At 32.6% G+C, this 24,545-nt stretch overlaps 1 protein-coding gene across 2 annotated transcripts; it reads left to right on the forward strand.

Moving 5' to 3' along the window:
- Positions 1-1,575: 1,575 nt before the first annotated feature.
- LOC139513301 (prion-like-(Q/N-rich) domain-bearing protein 25) lies at positions 1,576-17,655 on the forward strand. Of its 2 annotated transcripts, XM_071301681.1 has the most exons (3): positions 1,576-1,673; positions 12,255-12,325; positions 15,638-17,655. In XM_071301681.1, the coding sequence occupies exons 2-3, from the start codon at positions 12,268-12,270 to the stop codon at positions 17,557-17,559; spliced, it is 1,980 nt and encodes a 659-aa protein (XP_071157782.1). In that variant the 5' UTR covers positions 1,576-1,673; positions 12,255-12,267; the 3' UTR covers positions 17,560-17,655. The 2 variants fall into 2 exon arrangements, with proteins under 2 accessions (XP_071157782.1, XP_071157771.1); XM_071301670.1 differs by lacking the exon at positions 1,576-1,673 and having other exon boundaries at positions 12,195-12,325.
- Positions 17,656-24,545: the final 6,890 nt, after the last annotated feature.

The raw sequence follows: 24,545 nt of genomic DNA on the forward strand, positions 1-24,545 counted from the left end.
ATTTGAAGAATTAAGTTATTCTGTTTGGTTTTTGGTTCTTTTTGTTTTTTCATCTATCGTTTTACAACAATGAGTAAAACCCATACAGTACATCAAGTTATAAAAAGTCCCGAAATAACAAATGAACAAAATGAGCTGTATTTTGAATAATGTGTCCTAATGTACCTTTTATGATGTATAAAATATGAAGATTTTATATACTTTTTAAAAAATGTGTCATGTTAAGTAAACCTTTTTTTTAATTGAAATCGATTTGTTTAGATATGAAATAAAATTTTATTATTTGGTATTATTTTCAATGCATAATTATTACTGTTAACATCATCGAACTATATTGTTTAAGTCATTAAAGAAACATTCACGCCAAAATCTTGTTTTCAATCATTGTTGATTTATGTTATCATATCATACATAATCATGTCATATAAGTAAAAAAAAAAAGTAGAAATAAGCGAACACGTAAGCGACAACCTTGTCGTATGGAGTTTAACGTTTTGAAATAGAACAAAATACGTTTAACTCGGGTCAAATTACAACATCAATATATATTTAGATTATAAAAAATATTTGCTACAAAAAAAGATCGAACAAACGTCAAAACTTTAATTTTTTTTTTCTTTTAAATATACGCAAACGGGTTCAACAAGACGCCTTAATCTAAAAATAGACACATGTTACTAGGTACAAAGTTATAGACTAAACGCTTCGAGAGGTTTGATGTGACACTAATATTGTGTATATTATTCCTCCTACTCACAAACAAATAATGAAATGAAGATGTAACATATTAATCATTTACATGCAAAAACTGTCTTGAACCACAGTTGTACATTGTAATTATGCAGGCAATCGTAATAAACACATTTCATATATTATTATTTTGTTTACGGATTTTGTATTAATAAAGGAAAACTAAGACTGTCATTAAACCTCATAAAGAAACGGGAAAGAAATTTGGTTTCTGATTATGATGAAAAATAATTAAAAAAATAAAAATCGGAAAAAACGTTTGGGCGACTTTGTCGCGCAAAACTTGCAAAATAAAATAGCTATAGCTTACAATAAAAATTCCATCTTCAACCTGTCAAGAAATTATAATTTTTTTTCTTCGGAAATTATATTTAAAAAAAAATAAAAGAGATATAATAACTCATCAGTCTTTCGTATCTCGTGTAAAAAAAAGTTCTGACGTTTGACGTAGCCCCGCCCTCTTTTATGTGCATTGGCGGGTCTATATGGATATTTTAAAATTGACAACTCTTGATTGTTTCTTATTGTAGAATCGTGTTGGATTAGGCACCAGTTCAACAATTTGAACATATATTACAAATGTTTTTAAAAGTATCATTTAGACTTTGAAAAACAATTTAAATAGGTGTAGTAGATGTTGCCAATAAAAACTATTTCACAGACGTATAAATACATCATGTAAACAGAGACATAATAATAAACAACATTTTTTCTACTAAACAATTATTTATTGGTCATCCATAAAATAACAGTAACAAACCAATATATTCATCTATAAAACCGACTCTTTTTGAAGATTGAACATGTATACTATCATAATGATTGATAAACAATATACGTCAAATGCCCGGATGAACAGTGAAAACAGATATGTTAGACTTGTTATAGGTTACAAGGTTTTAAATAATATGGTTACGCAAAAGGTAAGAAAATTGTTCTTATTCTTATTTTATACTGCACGTTCTTAGCTAGAGAATGAATGCATTTGATAAATTAGTTATAACTTTTAAAAGATTATGATGTCTGTAAAGAAAAATACGTTCAGGAAAAATGTGAAGTACAGTTTGAATTTTATATGATTAAAGAGAGAAAAAAAACTTTGAAGAAAGGTATAAGAAAATTGAATTCAAAAAGAAATTTCACGAAAAAAATAATTAGAGAAGCAGCTGTAGAGGGCTGTATAGCCAGTAAAGGTCATGAATAACTCAATCACAATTATAGAGTTTTGTTCGCGATATATGGTTAAAATACGTTACAGCTGCGCTTACAAGACCGATACAAACAGTACGGGCAGGCGCGGATCCAGAGGGGGGGTTCCGGGGGTTGGAACCCCCATTTTTTTGGACGATCAATGCATTTGAATGGGGACATGTAATTGGAACCCCCCCCCCCTTTGTCGTGGGTTAGGACCACCCCTTTTTTTAAATGGCTGGATCCGCCCCTGACGGGGATATACAATTAAAAAAAGAGTCCAAAAAGTAGTTGGTTACAGAATATATATATAAGTGTCAATTAAATTGTGAAAGATATTTTGAGATCTAGGAACTGTATGACTGTTTTATTATTTTAGGTAAGTTATAAAACCACAAACCATAGATGTCCGATAGAAATACGGAGGTAGAATAACGTTGATATCAAGTATAGAACATGTCATCTTTGAAATCTTGGTAACATTGAAGACGAATGTCAGTATTTTCTAGTATGTTCCTTCATTACGATAGTATACCTCGATAAATACTTGTTGGCTCGTACGTGTAAATACATTAAAGTTCAAAACACTGGTGAGCCAATTGAATAAGAAGTCGGGGCTAAAAACAAATTGTAAGTTCATAAGGTATGTTAACAAACATGTGGCTGCATGTATCTTGTTTTGAAAGTACTGTTTTGTATACACATTTTTTCTAAATGTTTGTAAATATATAGAAATGTGAAAATGCGGTCCGAGTGCCAATGAGACAACTCTCCATATAAGTCACAATGTGTTAAACAATATATCATTATAGGTCAAAGTACGGTCTTCAGCATGTATATTGCTGTACAAATCATGCGCCCTCTGTGTATCGGCAATGACTGTAGAAAACATATTATATTGCTTCGCATTGGACATTCTATAGTATCAATAGGTAATAAGTCAAAATTATAATTGATAACGATAAGCTTATCGCAAATTGCAACCCATTACTTTTGTAGTAATTTTATAAATTGTGGCAGATGAAATAATAGCTAAACATTCATATTTCATTGTGTATTTGGTAGACTTGTGCTATTTTCTAATCTTTGATTGGGTTATTATCTCTTGGACACATTCCCCGTTTTCCACTTATTGTATTGCTTCGCATACAAAACCCTTTGGTCTGAGTAGGTGATTTGTCAAAATTATTAGTTGATAACGATGACCTAATCGCGAATGCAACTCTTAACTTTTTGAAGTAAAAGATTAAAGTTAAGGTAGATAACAATAGCTGACAACAAACAGAAGAAGGTCTGAATAGGTGGGGTGGGAGGGGATGGTGTGTGTATTAGTTCATTTCTTTAAGGCCATTCTTCTCGGTTCATTCAACCTACGCCAACATTTTGAAATTCAGGTATAAAATTGTATGAAAAAAATGTTGGAATAGGTTGAATAGTTTGTAATAGATTAAGTGTTATAAAAACATAAATTAATTAGGGGCTAATCAATTTACAACCAGTTTAAACCTACCGTTAAAGTGTACTCAATATACAAAATCTTTTACAAGTACATGTGAAAATGTAGGTATAATTGTGTGTGTTGAGGATCTATATCTCATATAGGAATTAGTTTAAAATTAATATAATGAAATAATGAGGAAAAAAAATATGGATTTTTATTAAAGGAACAATCATCTAGTGATATTAAATATCTATCAGTGTCATTCTCATGAATAATATAAAATATATGATATGAAATAGCTTTTTAACTCTTGTTTTCTTAAGTATTGTTATATTTTAAAAGCGTTTAATTTCAGAAATTAATAAGTCTATTTTTTTATTATGAATTTTATATTTTTTCAACAAAATTATGCTAGTATCAAGCGTTCTATTTAACTGTTGTTGTCCTTTTAGAAATATTTAATTATTCATTTTTTACTACAACGCAATTTTGCAAATACTTTATTTTAGTTTCTGAATTTTCAAAGAGTAAAATTTTAATGCTTGAACTTGTTAAATATACTGACTGTACTTTACCTTTTATTAATTAATAATTGTTATAACAACACCTATTATGTTTTGTTTGTAGGCATAGGATGAATATATTTTATCAAATGTTGGCATAGGTTGAAGACACCTTCTTCTCCATTCTATATACTCGTTTTCTATTATTCTTCTCTATTCTTTATTGTAGCCTTTCACCATTCTCTATTCCATTTCTTAAGGTCAGTTTATCTATATTCTTTATATATTTTGTCGAATATTTTCTATTCCATAACCCCATCCACACCCTCAAGTATGGAACGCCGACACTGTCTTATTATGACATTTCTCATTATATGATGTTCATTTGCCATTATATGATGTCATTTTATCCTTATATGATGTGCAAATGACATTATATGATGTGCACTTGTCCTTATATGATGTACACTTGTCATTATGTGATGTGAACTTGTCCTTATATGATGTACACTTGTCATTATATGATGTGAAGTTGTCCTTATATACTGTCCAAACACATTTATATGAGGTGCAAACATCTTTATATCATGTCCACAATTCATTATATGATGTGCTTTCTCCATTATGTGATGTGATAGAGTCCTTATATTATGTGATGCTTTCCTTATACGATGTAGAAACGGCATTATGTGAGGTGCAATCACCTTTATATGATGGTAATTTAACATTATCTGATGTGCAAATTATGTTATATGATGTGCAAATTATCTTATATGATGTGCAAATTATCTTATATGATGTGCAGATGTCTTTATATTATGTACAAACTTCTTTATATGATGTGGTAATGTCATTATATTATGACAATGTAACATCATATGGTGTGGTTCGGTTTACATCGTTATATGATGTCAGAACATCATCATGATGATGTCGAAACATCATTATGATGATGTGCATTCATCGTCCTGATCATGCTGATGGTCAATGAACATGATAACGATTAAGATTCCGATCTGCTTCTGCGGAGTAACAATTAATCAGGCTCAAATTTTTAGCTGACGATTGGAAAATGGTTGAGATATTTAAAAAGAAATAAAACTTGGCATTTTAGTACCTCGTTTTAAGAGGTAAAAAATCACATCTGATATTGTTGGAAAAATGTCAAAATATATGAGTTGCAACCGTTTTTGTTTTAATCGACTGGTCTACATTAATAAACATACGGAGTCTGCAATAAATAACACACGGTTAAAATTATTAAATTTAAGAAATAATTCTTTTATTTCATTCTCTATGCTAATCTTAACAAGGGAGGGCATTATATTTGTCAATTTCTGTACACCATAAAAAATTCTATAAGAAGTTAATACACGAATTTCTAGTTTGTACATTAATGTTAATTTTGCATTGCTGATTATTTTAGCTGTTCGAGTTTCTCTATTCTCAAGATAGACAAAAGAATTGGGGGGGGGGGGATCGGACTGTGATAGGGTAATGGTTCATATAAGGGACCAGTCATTTGTAACCCCAAAAAGGGGGATCGGAAGAAATAAAAGGGGCCTTAAATTTCATATTTTTTTTAATGGAAAGGTGCATTCAATTTTGTATAGTTATAGATTTGCGGTATAATGTTATGGCGAGGTCTTCAAAATCCGTAGGCATCAATTTTTACGCCTCGTTCCGCTCTACTCAATTGTTAAAACCTGAATCCTTAGTTTCAACAATTTCATTAGGAGAAAATTTTTCATCTGAAGCTAATATCGAATGAAGGTGTGGTAAATATTAATGAGACCTTAACCGGCAAATCCAAATTAAGTTCGTGAAGTTACAAACAACTTCCACACTTGAAGTACTAGATTCACTACTGACGCGATATTTTAAACTTATAATGCATTGAGAAACTTAAGGGGGTTCGCGGGTCTAAATTATTTATATAGGATTTCTCTATATTTTTCTATAAATGAACTTTATCTTAAAGTTAATAGAAAAATAAAATAAAAAAATGGGGTCACCGTTCATTTGCGCTCACAATCTGCCTTCGAAAGAAGCATACATCTTTGTAAAAGTGTTTTTTTTTTCTGTTGAACTAATAGGAGAAATAAAGGTAATATCGAAATAAAAAAAGAAATTTATTACAGAAATCGCTCAAGTTTTACAATAATTTAGTTTAAGTACAGCATATATCGAAATTATATTAAAAAATATAGGTCACCGATGAGTTAAAAGAGATATTTCAATTTTAAAGCCAAAAAATGGCATTTTTCCACCAAAGGGAGATAATTTGGAACTTTTTCAATGATGTTTACATTTTAAAAGTCATCTGGGGCCAACACGAATTAATTGTTTTGAATGTTTTTTATACCATATGATAAAGTACCAACTACAAAAGGTAATAAATAAAATTTGTAATGAAAAACAAATGTTTAATTTTTTTCTGAAATTTTTATACCCTCGAGCCTCCTTAATATGATTTTTTTGTTATTACGAACAAAAGTATTGAAAATGTGTGTATATGCGTTTGTTTGTAATTGTCCGGTGGTGGCTTTTTTTTTGGGGGGGGGGAGAAGGGGGTTGAAATTTGTAGGTCTTTGGGGGTATTTATTGACTGTTATTCCTTCTTCAAGGTGTAGACTTGAAAAAAAATAAGAGAAATTCTACTTTTCCTCACACGTCCCCACCCCCAATGAACGAAAATTACCTTATGATTATTACTTATTTATTTATTTTAACATTCCGATGTATTGTTATCCGAAAGAGATTTCTACTTACGTAGCTTTCGTTTTAGACTGGTAACCGATTTAATAGAGTGCAAAATAACATTCCTTATCGCTTGTTATAAATTTATTTCTTCAATGAATACTCATAAAAATATTTTGTATAGATCACAGATTATTAATATATAATTTGGATCACTTAATGACTACAATATAATAGTTATTACGGTGAGGTTGAATTCCCGAACTTTTGACAGAAAAAAAACATATCTCTGTACATTAACATTACTTTCAGGTACAGATATGATTTTTTTAAGTGCGTGTGACCATCCACAAAAATTTGCGGTCATCCGATGATAAGAATTTCACTACTTTGATTATATATGTTCTTGTCTATACCAGTTTTCAAGAAAAGGTTTCTCTATAGATAAGTTATCAAGATAATAGCCAATAAAACAAGTTAACAAAACTCTGAAAAGCCAAAATAGCCCAAAAAGGACCTTTACTATAGAGTATATACTCAGACACATTGTATTTTTTTTTAAATCTATCATACATAGTTTCCAGGATAAACGCAAAATATTAAAAGTCGTTGCCGTAAATCTACACTTTGAAAAATTCAAAACACAACTCTCTATCTGTAAGAGAACAACAGGTCTCAGTAAACAATAAATAAATGCAGTATGTTTAAGTTCATTTAGACACCAATCTGATTAAATTACAGGTATTGTGTGTTCAAGCTTTGCTTACGCCGATCTGAAAACGCTCAATTCAAGACCATTGGGATTCTCTGTTTTATGTCGGCTTTATCCACACACCTTCAAAAATATGAAGTCTGAAATTCTATCGGCTGATGTTATATTAACCAGGACAGAAAGTAAAACGAAGTCTTGTCAGATCCTTGTAACCAAAGGTTAGGCAGATGATCTGTACATTATATATTAATCATTTGTTAGACTGTAGTGTGGGTAGGAGCAAGTATATTTTCTTAATGGACTTTAATAAAAAAAAAAGAACATGGTTATTTTTTTTTTAAATTCATTATTGTTTTATTTTTCCCTGATTTTAAGTGGAAAACAAATTATTTCGCTTCGCTTCCCTTCCCCCACCTCTTCAAACAAAAATGAGCGACCTACCACAAAACCTTTTATATTGCGGGTTACTGCATGTTGTGGTGCTTTCGTAGTAGCATGTTCGCAAAGAGTGGGAGAGGTCATTGGTACAACCCCCGGTCGGGTCAAATCCAAAGACTTTCAAATTGATATTTGCTGCTTCCCTGCTATGCACGCGAAATTAGGAAAAAGAGCAAACGCTGGTCGGCTCGGAATCAGAAGAATTTGTCCGGATAAGGTGAAATGTCTCCCTTCGAAAAATTACCTTGTGAACTAGCATGTTAAAAATGTCGGTCTAGTACAAAGCAGGGTTAATTTTCATATCACATTACAGCTATTTTCCTAAAGCATGTAGTTCAAAGGTTTGATTTGCTTTGTTTCTATAACTGTTTGCTCATGCATTCTAATTAAGTTTTACAATTCTAATCAACAGATAGGCTGGGTTTCACTTTTTATGATGTTATTGAATGCTTGAACAAACATTTATACAAACAAAGCAAGCAAGCCAACCAAACCTTTAAACTACATACATTAGGAAAATAGCTGTAACATGTTCTTGTACGAATACGCATATCAATTTGCCGCTGCACATCAAGCATCTATCCATAGATATCTATATTGAAGTTGTGAAATATATGCTCGCTGGTCGTGTGGTGTGAATAGTCGAACTACTGTATCACTAGTCTGTCGACAATTAGGTGTGTGAGCTAGTTGGAATACCGCATGTGGCAGGTAAGCTCGACGCCTATCTTAATTGACCAGAATTGTCAGTTTTCCAAACGAAGGTCGGGTGGTCTCTCTGGGAACTTCTGCTTCCTCCACTAATATAAACTCACCGCCACGAAATAGCATGAAAGTGTTGAAAGTGGCGTTAAATATTTACCAATCAACAAATTAATCAATCAATCATAATTATGGCCTCTAAATCTATATCTTTATTTTCATAAAGTCAAAGTATGACATCAGTACAGAGATAACAATAATAACTTTACAATATATACAAAACAAGAGGGAGAGGTTTCAAAAGTCTTTAGGCAGGAGGACAAACGCATGTGTTTATATATATTTTTTTTATAAATGAACAAAGTATCTTCAAGACTGGTTTTCGAGTACTCGAGACAATATATTAAAAAAATTTAGATATATTTCTAATTCTCTTTCCAGATCTTTTGATATAGTTCTGTTAAGTCCTGTAATATTTTACTCACTAAGGCATTTTTTTAGTCAATCAAAAGTAAAGAAAATAGAAAAGGTGACAAGTTTTATCCTTGTCGAACACCATTGTCGCAAGCAAGCAAAGTATTCCGAACTATAATTACTAGAAGATGCCAGCGAAATCGCGGAACAATTGGGCAAGTGTTGAAACAAAGAGTGTGGACACAGTAATAAGGTTTACACATTAAGGATTTGGACACGGTTAATGCATTTAATTCTTCTTCGTTAAAGAGACGAAAACGAGGAACATAATGCAAAAGACGGGCATCACCCCATTCATCTTTGTTGGAAAATAAAAATATTAAATACCCTAAATTGAAAAAGTGTGGCAAAGTGTGATTTTCAGTGTGTTTTCCCCCCTTTTAACTAAATAACCGTATGAACTACGTTCAATCATTTCAAACATTACCGAAAACAATCAAAAATGAGTACACAATGAAAAAAATCCCATCTAATCGGATGAAATATAAAATCCAAAACACTTCAACAGGAATCAACCCCCCTGTATCTCAGAAACTGTTGACGCCACTCCAAATCTGTTGACATACTCAAGCTGCAGAATATTATTAGCAATTAAAAAAATCTCCAGTAAAATAAACAATCTGTATATACAAATATGTGAACATTATATACCCAACCTGACCATTTCGCATTTCGCGGGCAGTACGTGGACTAAGCATGCGGTCTCCGAATTTGGATATTTTGGCTTTTTCTGTCGAAAAATAGATTGTTTCAAAGACAAATAAAGGAAGTACAAAACACTACATGTATACGTCATATCACAAATATTTCCGACTTTTTATGGTTTTGGAGGAGTAATACTACATTATATATCTTACCATTTATATTATTCAATACCATTTTATAAAAAACCATCTCGCCATATTATGCATGAGTAGATAATTTTATAGCTATTGTTGTGAAATATTTTTAAAACTGACTCTGAGTGTAATGGTGTATTTCGCAATGAATAGAAATAAGAAGATGTGGTATGAGAGGCAATGATAAAACTCTCTATCCAAGTCATATAATTTGTAAGAGTAAACAATTATAGGTCAAAGTAAGACCTTCAACACGTAGCCTTTGCTTAACCCAAATAGCAAGCTATAAAGAGTCTCAAAATTTGTTTTATCATATTTTCGCCACAGCCGCAAATTTCTCCAATTAGCTCCTGTATTAATTAATCTTAATCTCCCTCTGAAATGTTTGAAACGTTGATTTTGTTAAATTGCATTGTCTCATTTTTCCTATTAATTGCACTCTCGCTAGCGATAGACACATATTTGAGCCGGGTTTATAGTTTACAGAAGCAGATCGGAATCAGTTATGACGTAGACGGTAATCATTCTTATCGTAATCATGTTCATTGACCATAACGACGATGAAAGCACATCATATAATGACGTTTCGACATCATATAATGAAGTAAACCAAACCACATCATATAAGATTACAAGCACATAATATAATGACACAACCACATCATATAAAGATATTTGCACATAATATAATGGTAACTGCACATCATATCATGATATGTACACATGATATAAGTATAATTGCACATAATATAAGTACATTTGCACATCATATAAGAATGTTTGCACATGATATAAGTACATTCGCACATCATATAAGCACATTTACACATCATATAAGGATGTTTGCACATCATGTAAGGTTGTTTGCACATCATATAAGGATGTTTGCACAGCATATAAAGGTCTTTGCACATCATATAATGACAAGTGCACATCATATAAAGGTAAATGTACATTATATACAAAAAGCTCTGGATGTTTTTGAGCAATATTGTTTTGAGTGGAAACTCACTGTTAATGTTACAAAAACAAAGATTATAATTTTTTCAAAGAGAAAGTATAATAAGAATGTTACTTTTAAATTATGTAATGAAATTATTGAAATTAAAGATTCATATGTTTATCTTGGTCTGCTGTTTAATTACAACGGAAATTTCTTTAAAGCTCGTAAAAAATTGGTAGACCAAGCTCAAAAAGCACTTTATGCTCTTTACAAGAAGATACAAAATATCTCACTTCCGATTGATCTACAGCTAAAATTATTTGATGCTATCGGGTAAACTTTATAAGTTACTTTGGTACATGCATGAGCATGAAGGTAGTAATTTTAAGTGGTTTAACTATGTAAAATCTGTGTTCAATGATTGTGGCTTTTGTGAACTACATAATTTTCCGGAGCAAGTTGATTATAATTATATTAAAATTAATGTAAGGCAGCGTCTCCAGGACCAGTTTATTCAAAAATGGTTCTCAGATATAAACAATTCATCAAGGGGGGAGTTTTATCTACACTTTAAAGAAGAGTTTTGCTTGGAAACATATCTGTTAAAATTAAGACGGGGGCATAGAGTAAACATATGTAAATTAAGGGTATGTATTACAAAGTTTCCCATCGAAACAGGAAGATGGAGAAATATACCACGAAATGATAGGATTTGTCCACTCTGTAAAGCTGGTCTTGGAGATGTATACCACTATATATGTAAATGTACCAACTGTGAAGTTAAGGATTTAAGGGGGAAGTTCATACCTCCATATTATTTAAAATATCCAAATGAAAAAAAGTACTTGGCATGCTTAAATATAGTAATAGTAATGTGCTGTCTAAGCTGTCAATTTTTATTCAAAAGGTAGAAAAGATGCTTGTCTAATTTAAAACTGTAATAAACACAAACTTATTTCTGAAGATGTATAATTTAAAAATGTATTCTGTTTGTATTATGAACTATGTTGTAATTAATATTGTGTATATAAATATGCTCCTGTTACGCAGTCTTCTGCGGCTGAGTTTTCTCTAATAAACTAAACTAAACTATAATGAAAATGGTCATAACAAGACAGTGTTGGCGTTCCATACTCAAGTATTCTGTATACCGTTACAAAATATTTTCACGGTAACGCGAAACTTGTCTCCCTTGACAACGGAAAACTATGTTGTGTTTTTTTTTTAAAGTATGACTAAAATAGACTCATTCCGTATATTGAAATAATTTATTTAATTATTTTCTCTTTATAAATGCTAGAATGATTTTTTTTAATAATTTTAGGACTCTCGGAAATGAGCATGATATTTAAAGTTCCTCGACATTTAGTTTCGTAGACTTGTTTACGTTGTTGTGGGCATGTTTAATTTGAATATTAAACAGACGACAAAATGACAAATATAAAGAAAACCACAGTTATTTTCATGTATTATAGTCAAACTTTTTTTGTTTTTAATGACACGTGTTACTTTATTACATGTACGTTGTTTTTGAAATGAAATTGTCATGTTTATTTCACAGGTTTCCAAATACAATGTGGCGGATTTTGACGGAATATTGGCAACTGGTGTTACTCGTCATACAGATACTAGGTAAATTGATTTACAATTTATGGACTGGAATATTAAATTTTGAATAATTCTTATATTTTAAAAATATTTCTTAAATAGATGATTACCTGTTGTAAAAACATTGACATATCGTTGTCATGTTGTCTTTTTAACCTGTAAAACTCAAACTTCCGTACATGCACATGTATGTTCACACCAGCTTTTAAGGTTCATTTTTTCATTCATGTCATTTAATAATGTTGCAGTTTCAGAACCGATTAACAGTTTTGACATATTAATTTTATTTCAATCTATAATTTAAGTTTATTTTGATCATTTTCTAAACATTATTAGATTTAGTGCCAGTTTCTTGCTAGCGGAAGTGATTTCGAGAACGATGGTTAAAAACATTAAAATTTACACGATTAGCGATTTCCTTCTATATATAGTTTCATGCGCGTAGCTACGTTTACGTCAAAACGCCCGGGCGTACACTTGAATTTGGCAAAAAAAACCTTCTATGTCTTTCTTCAATGGCTTGTAATTGCGAATAAAAGAGACAAACATTTTTATCATATGATATTTTTGTTCATTTTCTGCCAAAGTCTTAATATACCGTGAATTCTATACTCACTTTCCTTTTCTATTTTTAAAGTAATTCATTATGTGCTAAGATTCGATATGCAGTTTTCATTTTTTGTCGAGCCATTGCCATTTATGTCGCAAAAGCGAGACATTTCGATCCTAAATTTCGCCAGCGGTGCCAATATTATAACTATGTATATTTAGGTTCAGTATGTTGTTAAAGTTTTAAGATATTAATAACTTTAATTGTCAAACCTTCGTAAAATTTTACGGTAGCTAGACAAAAACTGTTGATGGTCAATGAGTATCCAGAGTATAATGACGAAATTATATATGATGAGTTTTCCCGTAATTTATGGATAAAAGGAATTCATTTTGCATTTACAGTCTGAGATTAAAATGTGTTACATGTCAATTACTTTGTTAAACATTCGTCGAATTTAATGAAACTTTATTGAAGTTTTTTTTATGGTTAATTTCAGAAGCAAACTTTTTTTCGTTCAATTTTCCGTGTAACTGTTATAATGACAGACAGACTTTAATATCTTTACGCAATTTAAATCAGACGATCTGGAATTTTTGTCACGTTTGTTTCGAGCGACATTGATGTGTCCTTTGTAGACGATACGAGCGTCTGGGGTAAGTACAAAATTTCAAAGCTGAGTTAATTTTCGTGATAAATTTATAAACCTCCGTAGTTTGTCATGAAACTTGTGCAGAAATTAATATTCCTGACCAAGACAAAATATCTAATGAAAATATTTGATTTGTTTAAATCCTGTAATGGACTGATAAATTATTTTTCGCTTGGTGAAATCCCAGGCGAGAACCAGGGTTCCATAGAGAACCCTTTACAAATTTTAATATTTCACCTGAACAACTCATTTACGACATTTGCACATGAAAATGTGTTTTCGTTGATTGAGTGCTTTACCCCACGGCCCCCTAAGGCTTTAATCATATTTGAAAGTAAACACAATGAATAGATAAAACATCAAAAAGAAACAATTTTTAATCTAAAGAATGTTGTTATTGATGAGTGTTCATTGACAGGAATGGTACTATGTCATTCTCGATAACGCATAAACTTCCGGAGGCTTCACCCCCGCTAATCTACTACCAACAGGTTCTTTGGCCTGGATCCGCTTGGGCCTTCAGTCCCCTCAACAAGGTTCGGGCGTACACGTAAAAATGACCTAGCTACGCCACTGAGTTTTATTTCATCTGTAAGTTTTAATAACTAGATGTTAATTTTGAAAAAAATAATGAAATCCAAAACAAATATATATATTAGCATACAGATTATTCAAGTTGTCCAGCGATAGGCGATGGCATTTGTAAAGCCTACTAATTCAAATCCCTGACGACAATGGACGAGACAAAGAAAGTTTTATTTACACACAATGAAAAAAAGAAACATCAGAGGAGTTCAGTTCAGTGCATTGCATTTGTGGTTATTAAATGCACTTGTAATGCAGGTTAAGTTAAGAAGACGTAGAGCGGAATAAATATCAAAGAATTGAGAAAAATGCGCAACAAAAAAGGGGGGGGGGAGAATACTGGAATGCTAAAACATAAAAGTTAACTGCAAATATTATAGAGTTGGATAAAAATATACTGATTACAGAAAAGAACAATACAAAGAATAATTACACTGATAAATCATGCAAATCTAGAAGAGTCATTTTTTTAAAGATAAAATATAATGAGCAAAAGAATTAAATAAATAAAGGCCCCCAAAGCCCACCCCATCCATGGAGATGTAGTGCTGGTTCTTCAGTTTCAAACAATCATGATTTATCATATCCTTAGATGTCTGTTATTTTAACTTGTTGGCTTGTTGTCTCATTGGCGAATACCCCCCCCCCCTTTTCCCCTTCATTTCATTTATATATTCAATCATGCTTACGGTGATTTTTAAATCTTTCATTTCGGAATAATCCTTGTTAAATAATGAAATTACAAGCGGTCAATGAACATACAATCTAAAACTTGAGACAAAAGAGACGAGCTTAATAAATTGTATAGACCTGTCAATTTTTGTGTATGTGTTTTTTTGTGGGTTTATGAGTGTGTGTATGTGTATGTGTTTTGGTTTTGTTATTTTCTTCAGTAAGTTAGTTGTCTTTTGAAGCTGTTATGTGTAGTTCAGTTCTTTCTCGTTAACTTTTACCTCGATTCTTTCTTTATTTCCAAGAACCATTTTTTAAGGTCAATGATCAACTTTTATTTGCGGTGGTCCCGGAGAGAACCACCGACCTTCGGTAAGAAAACTGATAATACTGGTCAATAAAGATTGGATTCGAACGCACCTGTCACGTCGTGTGGGATTAAAACTCACAACTTCCGTGTTGACATGCTGGTGGCACAGTAGTTGACCTACTAGAACTATTCGGCCACCGAGCACCCCTCCCCCCATCCAATTGGTTTGTTTTTTGCATCCGTATACGTATATATTGTTTCCATCTTTTCCATAAGAGGAGGTTCCAAGATGCAAGCATAATATATTCCTTGTATTTGCAAAACAATCACTTCGTTTGATATAACTATTTTTCAAATTTTTTTTTAAGATACACATTGATAAAAATTGTAGATTAAAAAAAAAGAAGATGCCATCATAGCCAATGAGCCAACTCTTCAGCAGAGTCAAAATAACAAAGTAAACAACTATGGAGCGCCGTATTACCTACAACAATGAATAAAATCCATACCGCATAGTCAGCTTTTCTAACACTGTCATTATTTTTTTTATAATTTCATTTGATGTAGTTTCAGGTAGCGTTGTCGAAGGGCAATCTGCAGACGTCAACAAGCCTGGAGTATGTCCCGAATCATTAGAACCAACTAGTGAGTTTTGTGTTATTGAATGCAATAAAGACAGTGAGTGTCCCGGAGACAACAAATGTTGTCAATTGTTGTCATGTGGATCCATATGTACGTCACCCATATTTAAAACAACATCGTCAAATGATACTGCGAGTAATCCGACGTCTACCGAAGCTACCGATTGTAAAAACGAATGTGACACAAGTAGTGAATGTGCATCAATGTCACTCTGCGTAAGGCAAGGTTGTAAAAGAGTTTGTAAATCATTCAGCAGTAGGAAGGCAACGTCGGTACCAAAGAAACCTGTTGTGACGTCAATTTTAAGAAGAGTAAGAAATTGCACGGATCAGTGTCTAAGAAATATTCACTGTGAAAAAGGTTTCGAATGTGTTTCAAAAGGATGTAGGAATGTTTGTGAACAGACAAGCATTACCAAAACAATTCAAATATCAAATACTAAGTCTACAACTGAAGACTGTAACGATAGATGTCTGAGTGATGTCCATTGCCCACACAAACACACTTGCATTCAAGAAGGCTGTCGCAAAGTTTGTAGTGTTAAAACTGCACTAGTTCTTAATAATACAGAAAAGCAACCCGTACGTCAGTTAGTACCGACAAAAGAAACCAAAAGTCGCTGCATTCGCTCATGCTTTAAAGATGCTGACTGCCTTACGGGATCAAAATGTTATCAACAAGGGTGTAATACATTCTGTGGACACCAAAGAACGATTCCTTGGACTAACGCCGATGCCTCAAGGAGTACGTCTTCAGCATTTAGTGAACAACCTTGGTTGAGTACGTCCTTGTCAGCTGGTTTTCAGGAAAAGCCAAAGTCTTCGTTATTATCCAATGCTTGTCGTCTTGACTGTACGTATGATAGTGATTGCAGTCAGGGTTTGTACTGTAGGCGACGTGGCTGTAATCGTATATGCAAATCCGATAATGACGGGCAACTTTCAAAGCATAGTATTACCCAACAATCTACCAATGTTCGACTCGACAATAATTGTCAGAATGAATGTAGTTTAGATGTAGACTGCAGTGTTGGATTCGTTTGTAGACAGTTAGGATGTCGCAAAGTTTGCAAGCAAGATGACTCAAATACCAGAAAAATTATCAATACGGATTCCACCTTAACACATTGTCAAAATCAGTGTAACAGCGATTCCGATTGTTCATTTGGAATGGCGTGCCTAAAAAATGGATGTCAAAATGAATGTATTGAAAGATTTATAACAACTACAACTACACCATTAGATTGTGTAAATGACTGTTTAAGCGACAGAGACTGTAATTTTGGGTATATTTGTATCAAGAAAGGTTGCAAAAACATTTGCCAAATTACTCAATCATCGCAAAATATACAAACAAGTCGCATAACTGGAAATAATAATTGTAATACTGAGTGCGAAAGACATTCGGACTGTTCATTAGGTCAAAACTGTATGATAGACGGTTGCAGTAAGGTTTGCAGAGGTGATGGTCGCATTTTGAATGAACAAACAAACAGATCTCCGTCTAATTCTGATTCGTGCACAGATATATGCACACGTGATAGTGATTGTAACACAAATTCTTTCTGCACACACAGAGGATGCAGACTAGTGTGCATTTCAAGGGAGAATTTTATGTCACTCGCTCATCAGTCGCCGTTGATTCGTACTGATAACCTTAGTCGAAGAGAACATATCCATGACAATATTCCTGCAGAAATATCAAACATTTTGGAAACGAGGCAATCAGGAGCACGTTGTTTAAATGAATGTTTCCGTAATTCACAATGTCCGCGCCATAGCACGTGTGTTCAAAATGGCTGCAATAGGTCATGTGAAGATCAAACATTAGGTCGGTTCAACGGATGACACAAAATATTGTAATATGTCAATTATGAAATGTTATTGTCAATTTATTTATTTGCTTATTTGTAATGTTATTATTTGAATTAACGTGTGATACTATGTTCTTCTCGTTTAACAGGTCAGGACCACTACCTTATATGGAAATGCATAAATTAGCATACTTATGTTCTCGCACATGTAATTGTTTATTTACATGTGACGCAATTTATTTTTACCTAGGTTTTTGACCAATCCACTAAATGAGTCACAATGCATGATGGACTACTACGTGTTTACAATCAACCAAGAACACGTGTTATTTACTGAAATACAACACATTTTTCGTGCAATGCGGGATTCACATTTTCGCTTAGTTTTTCATTTTGTGTATCCTCATTTATAGTTCGTGATATATATAAAGTATTACTTCCATGCTCAGATTAACGAAGAGTTGTTTCTATGCGAAGAAAAAAGGGTTTGAATTACCCGATATATAGCCATTAACATGTTTGATGATGGCACAGAGATTTCATGTATTTGTCCACCAGAAGCAACGAAACAACAGCGAAAAAACACAATTACCCATGAGACAAACTTACTGGTGTAAAGTGAGCCGTCGATAACAGCCGGTGCTGATATTCAAGAGTACAGCAATGTTCGTATAGATAATTAAAGGTAAATGTGGGATCCTTGAATTTTGTGTTCGTAAAAAAGGCGAAGAAATATTTACATAGATATAGGAAGATGTGGTGTGAAGGCCAATGAGACAACTCTCCATCCAAATAACAATTTAAAAAAAAAAAAGTAAACCATTATAGGTCAATGGACGGCCTTCAACACGGAGCCTTGGCTCACACCGAAAAACAAGCTATAAAGGGCCGCAAAATTACTAGTGTAAAACCATTCAAACGGGAAAACCAACGTTCTATATATAATCTATATAAAAAAAACGAGAAACACGAATATATTACATAAACAAACGACAACTACTGTACATCAGATTCCTGACTTAGGACAGGTGCAAACATTTGCAGCGGACCTTCTCCCTTTTTCTGAAACAATAGCATAACATCACAACATAGAAAAACACACGATAAAATATCAATTGGCAGACTTAACTCAATCAAAAAACGTAAATTAATACACAATGAATGGCATACATGGCAGTGTTAACAAAATCTATAAGTATTTTTCTTGGTCACATTTCAGTATATGGGACTTCCAAACTGTTCCCTCTGTTTTGAAGGTAGTGAAGTCAGCAACTGTTTCAGTTTGTTCGTTTTTTAACAGTCTCGGACATTTGCCAAACTAAATAAAATCATTACAGCTGATTTCTTAAACCTGCAAAGTAAAACTTTGGTTGGCTTGCTTGCTTTGTTTGTATAGTTGTGTATACAAGCTTTGAAAATAAGATTGCCATCTTAAACAATATATATATATATATAGGCATAGTTTAACTTGTATATTTTATATTTTGTACAATATACAAACAAAGCAAGCAAGCTAACCAAAGTTTTGCTCCACATGCATTAGAAAATAAGCTGTAATGATTTTATCCATATGTATTTGCGACAAGGTGGAAAATTTGATATGTTTTGTGAAAATTGCAGCGTTGGATCTATAATAAAAAAGAAGATGTGGTATGATTGCCAATGAAACAGCTGTCCACAAGAGACCAAAATGACACAGAAATTAACATTTATAGATCACCGTACGGCCTTCAACAATGAGCAAAGCCCATATCACATAGTCAGCTATAAAAGGCCTCGATATGACAATGTTAAACAATTCAAACGAGAAAACTAACGGCCCTTAATTACATGTATATAAAAAAAAATGAACGAAAAACAAATATGTTACACATAAACAAACGACAACCACTGAAATACATGCTCCTATACAATATTTTTTTTTTTTTTTGATGGGATAGATTTCTTGTCCTTTTTATATATTTACTTGGGTAGGGTTTTTTTTTGTTGTTTTTTTTTTTTGTTTGGATTGTTTTACACATGTAATTTTTGGGTCATTAATAGCTTACTTTTTAGCATTGGACCTATGACTGCTTACTTTACTAAATTTTGTCTTTGTTGGAAAGATGTCTCATTTGGCACTCATACCTCATCTTCTTATTTCTATATACAAAGCACGTTTTAGAAAGAAAAAAAAATAGGCAATATGGCACCCACTATGATCCAGAGACTTTTAATATTGGAGATATTTGACATATGTCAACAGGACAGCAGCCGAAATATAAAAAAAACCTCTGAGGTATATTTTGTGATAAAATTAGCAACAAACGGATATTATGATGAAATTATAAAAAATTTATTGAGCTATATACCGTACCTGCTCAGTGGCTGATCCAGGTGGCGGGGGTTCCGGGGGATGGACCCACTTTTTTTGGACGATGAGTGCATTTGGATGGGGACATGTAGTTGGAACTCCCTCCCCTTTTGTCCAGGGTCAGGACCCCCCTTTTTAAAATGGCTGGACCTGCCCCTATCCGCTTTCATAACACTTATTTTTAGCATACTGAATATTATGTGTTCTTAATACTATTAGTTCAGGTCATGTTAAAAAAAAAATACACATTCAGTACAGAAAGAAGTGTTTCAATGAAAGTTTCGTGTTTTTCTAGGCAGAAATGATTTTGCAATAACATTATACAGGTTTAAAAGAGCTCAAATGATTTTCTTATTGGACAGTGGTCACTTCATTGGATATTTCACTGTGTCATGTCGTGAAATTAATGCTGGTTCAATTCATAACAATGCACAAAACCGGTTCAACTACTTTTGCAAGGCGAAAAAGAAAGTCGAATCGTGAAGCCAATAAACAATATTTTTTTAATCTGAGCATGCAAATTGAAGATTACGTTATATATTTTACATTAAACATATTTGCAGAATAAAAACTTTGGTAATGAGAGTCCCAGACAATATATTAATTGACTGTTTTCCCACTAATTCCACGTGTTTTAAGTAGTAGTTTACTCGTAGTAGCCCACAATGCATTGTAGTTCATTGAGTCGATTGGTCAGTTTTTCAAGGCCATATTGGCCTTGTGTTTTTGAAATTACTATGCAAATATATTCTGACGTCAGAAAATCTAGAGTTCTCGACCTGTTTAAATAAGGGTACTAATATCAATATGAATAAAATTTAGTTCAAACTCATCGAGACAAAACAACCGTACATAATAGTGGCTGTCCTGTTTGTGTCATTTATCTACTACTAGTGCATTCATTATGACTTTAAGTCGGTACCTTTGCTGACAGCACTTTAGTCCTTCAATTAAAATACTCTTGTGTAATTTAATAATAATTAAAAACCAATTGTTCAGAGAACAAAATAACTGGCAAAAATATAATGAAACATTTATTTTTTGAATCAGTATAAAGAAACCTATGCTTGGATTTTTTTAAACATTCAGATTAACAACATTTAAAGCTGAAAAGTGTTAAACAATGTTTACTCTTACAAAACTTGCGTGTGAAATGTTGTCTTTCAAAAAAGTAGCATTCATTGCCGTAAAAACAAATTAAATGTGTCTGTTATTAGAGTATTGCATATTTGATGGATTGATTGTTGGTTGCTAAAAATATAAATCAAGTGTCAAACTTTTTTGCACATTAAGGTCGAGAGAAAATGTAATAACTGGAAGTTGAGGAAATTTAGAATAAGGGGCAGAAATTTCGCCTAGAACATGTCAGCTTTTGATCCAGATGATGGAAAGGTTTTTAAAGCACAGAGAGTGTGGCACTCGACACAGACATTCGAGTTTTAATAACATCCCAATTCCGAAGGCACTTCAGTGGTGAGTCCACAAATTTTCATAAGTTGAGGTCCACTGACTTCCTAAGAGGGGACCCGCTTCGGTCATGCTTCAGTGATTTACTATATAATCAACCAAAATTTTCCAAGATAAGGGGGTCGCCTTTGCACTTGTATCTATACATGGGAAGATCACTATCAATGTATCTTCCCATGGATAGAAGCAAGTGCATGTGTCCCATTTTGACCGAACGTAGTAGTGACTGTGTTTGTACATCCCGAACATTGGTTTTACTTATTACATCGTGTGCATTACAGGATCGTGGTAAAAATTATTATTTTAACATACGAATATTAAATATTTGATTTATTGCTTAAAAATGTAATGAAAACTTCAAATGCACGATTCTAACATGTACATGTACATGTCTTCAATCTAATTCTGCATAATTGTCTAATTTCACAATGTCGTGAAAACTGTAAGTGCTCGGTATTATGTGAAGTTTAGACATATGATATCTGCCAAATTAAGCTTTTGACCCGGATTTTGAGAATTCACTGAACATAGAAATGGGAAACATAAAGACGTGAATCGTGTCTTCTAAAAAAATATTTTTGTTCATTTACTATTTTTCTATTTTGGTGGATAAATACGCAATACAGATGTGTTTTGCTACTACCATTCATGATCCATGCAGCTCAACACGTATTTCTGAAATAACTTTTCTTCCACAAGCTTGCAAGGGCATTCGAAAAAGTTAATGGATACAAACGTTAACGGAAAGGCTAAACTGAGTTTCAGCTGTGGAAAGATTTTATATTTCACCAAATGCTTATTAATTTTTCTAAAACTGCACATATTTTTAGAGATCAAGTGTTTTTTTGTTTTTTTTTATTTCAACACCTCTACCGATATAGAGCGTTAGTTTTCATTTTTCGCGTGAATACTTTTTTGGGTAATGTATAATCCATATTTGGGTACCACGTAATTATTATAATTTCGCAAATTATATCTAATTTATATGTTTAGTGAGACGTCCATTTTCAATTTATTCAGGGACCAGCTGAAATCCACCTCCGGGTGCGGCGGGATTTTGTCGATAAGTTGAAAACTCATTTGTGGCCTTCGACTGTTGTCTGCTCTTTGATCTGGTTGTAGTTGTCTGTTTGACTTATTCCTCATTCCATTTTCAATTTTATAATCAGATACCTGACCAATATAAATACACAAACAATAAGTATTCTAGAAACTTTTCTGCACGGTAATGTCACTACATGGACCATTGCCGATAGTAACAAAATGTGTGTACTATATATTGCTGTGCCGAAAGAAATATAAGAAACGAACAAGAATATTTACCCATAAGACATCACGCCCACTCTTTTCAAAAGTTTTAACTGAAATATATCTGTCAATATATATAGACAAATCAGCATCAAACTGTAGATATTATAATGGTGTGGAACATTGAATCTTAACGGGAGACTTAAGTAGCACTGTGCGAAATAGGTTTCTCAAAACTGTGTTCATTTGTTCCACAGTTACGATAGAAATGAAAAGAGTACAGATTAAAGAAAAGTTAAGCGAATTGGCGTAAGGATTGAAGTACAGTGATTTGTGAAATAAAGATTTGTCATGAAAATATCAAAAAAATATTTAGTAAACGAATCTGTAAATTAGCACATGAATTATGTAAAGAATTTTCTTTTAAATTTTGTTATGGAAAAATGACAAATGCCTTTTTTCAAATCCCAAGGGTTGACTTTGTGCACTCTAGGTATACATATGGTTTTTAGCTTTATCTTACAGATAGTCAAATAGAACAGCCATACACACGTCATACTTATCCTCGCTTCAGGTTTTTAAAGTACCGAAATTGTCCAATCAGAATCGAAATAATTCATTCTAGCCTATCATGATGATGATTTATTATTGTTTTACATGACATTGGCCGTTATATTGTATATCTGTTAATTTTATCCACCCAAACGCTCATCATAAAATTCGAATCAGCCTAGGTCATTTGAAAGTTTCCAACAAATCAACGGCTTGCATGAATTAATTATTTCTTAAAGTCATACAGGTACATGTATATTTAAGTCATCTTCTGCTAAATCTGTCAGATGATTTGACTTGTAAATTATATCAGCTAGACTAAGTGCTCTATCAATAAAAATATAACAAGAAGATGTGACATTACAGCTAATTTCCTATAGTATGTAGAGCAAAACTTTAGTTAGCTTGCTTGCTTTGTTTTTATATTGTACAATCATTGGGATAACATCCAATTAAATTCAAATATTATATATACAGGTTAAACTATGCCACATATATTGTTAAAAGATGTCAATCTTATTTACAAAGCTTGTATAAACATTTATACAAACAAAGCAAGCAAGCCAACCAAAGTTTTGCTTTACATGCATTAGGAAATTAGCTGTAATGCCTATGAAACAACCCCCAGAGACCAAATAACATATGAGTTAAAAACTATAGGTCACCTTACGGCCTTCAAAAATAAGAAAAACTCGCTTACTCAGCAATTAAAGGCACCGAAATGACAAATGTATATAACAATTCAAGCGAGAAAACTAACGCCTGATTTAGGCACAAAAGAAAGAACGAAAATTATTATGCACATAGTAAACAACTATAGTGTTTATTTTTTAGTTCGTCTAGCAAAAAGGCTTCATTCTTACAATTAAAACACTATATTTTGGCCTGTTTAACTTTTTTGAATCGGTTGTCACTTTCAATAAGTTAATGTAGGGTGATCACAGCAATAAGAAAGCAACCCACCGACACAGCAACCAATTAAGGTCTTTTACATTACACCAGTAAGAACTGTTGTGTATATATATACAATATGTCAAGACCCAAATAATTTAATAGTTATGGAGGGGTGGGGTTGAGATCTCATAAAACATGTTTAATTCCGCCACATTTTTGCGCCTGTCCCAACCACAAGACTCTGACCTTTCTTAGTCTTGTATCTTTTTTTAATTTTAGTTCATTTATATATATTTCGGAGTTTATAGTATGACGTCCATTATCACTAACCTAGTACACATTTTTGTTTAGGGGCAAGCTGACGCACGCCTCAAGGTGAGGGATTTTCTCGCTGTGTTGAAGACTACATTGGTGGCTTTTGGCTGTTTTCTGCTCATTTGCTTGGTCTCTTCTACACATTACTCATTTCTATTCTCAATTTTATATAAAAAATCTGCATCGGCACA

This window comes from Mytilus edulis, chromosome 1 (genome assembly GCF_963676685.1).
Source record: "Mytilus edulis chromosome 1, xbMytEdul2.2, whole genome shotgun sequence".
In the NCBI taxonomy this organism is placed as follows: domain Eukaryota; kingdom Metazoa; phylum Mollusca; class Bivalvia; order Mytilida; family Mytilidae; genus Mytilus; species Mytilus edulis.

Excerpts from the sequence above, each read along its gene's own strand:
- LOC139513301 (XM_071301670.1), top strand. The coding sequence starts at position 12,211 with ATGTACGTTGTTTTTGAAATGAAATTGTCATGTTTATTTCACAGGTTT. Across the intron at positions 12,326-15,637 it reads ACTCGTCATACAGATACTAG|TTTCAGGTAGCGTTGTCGAA; the intron begins GTAAATTGATTT and ends CATTTGATGTAG.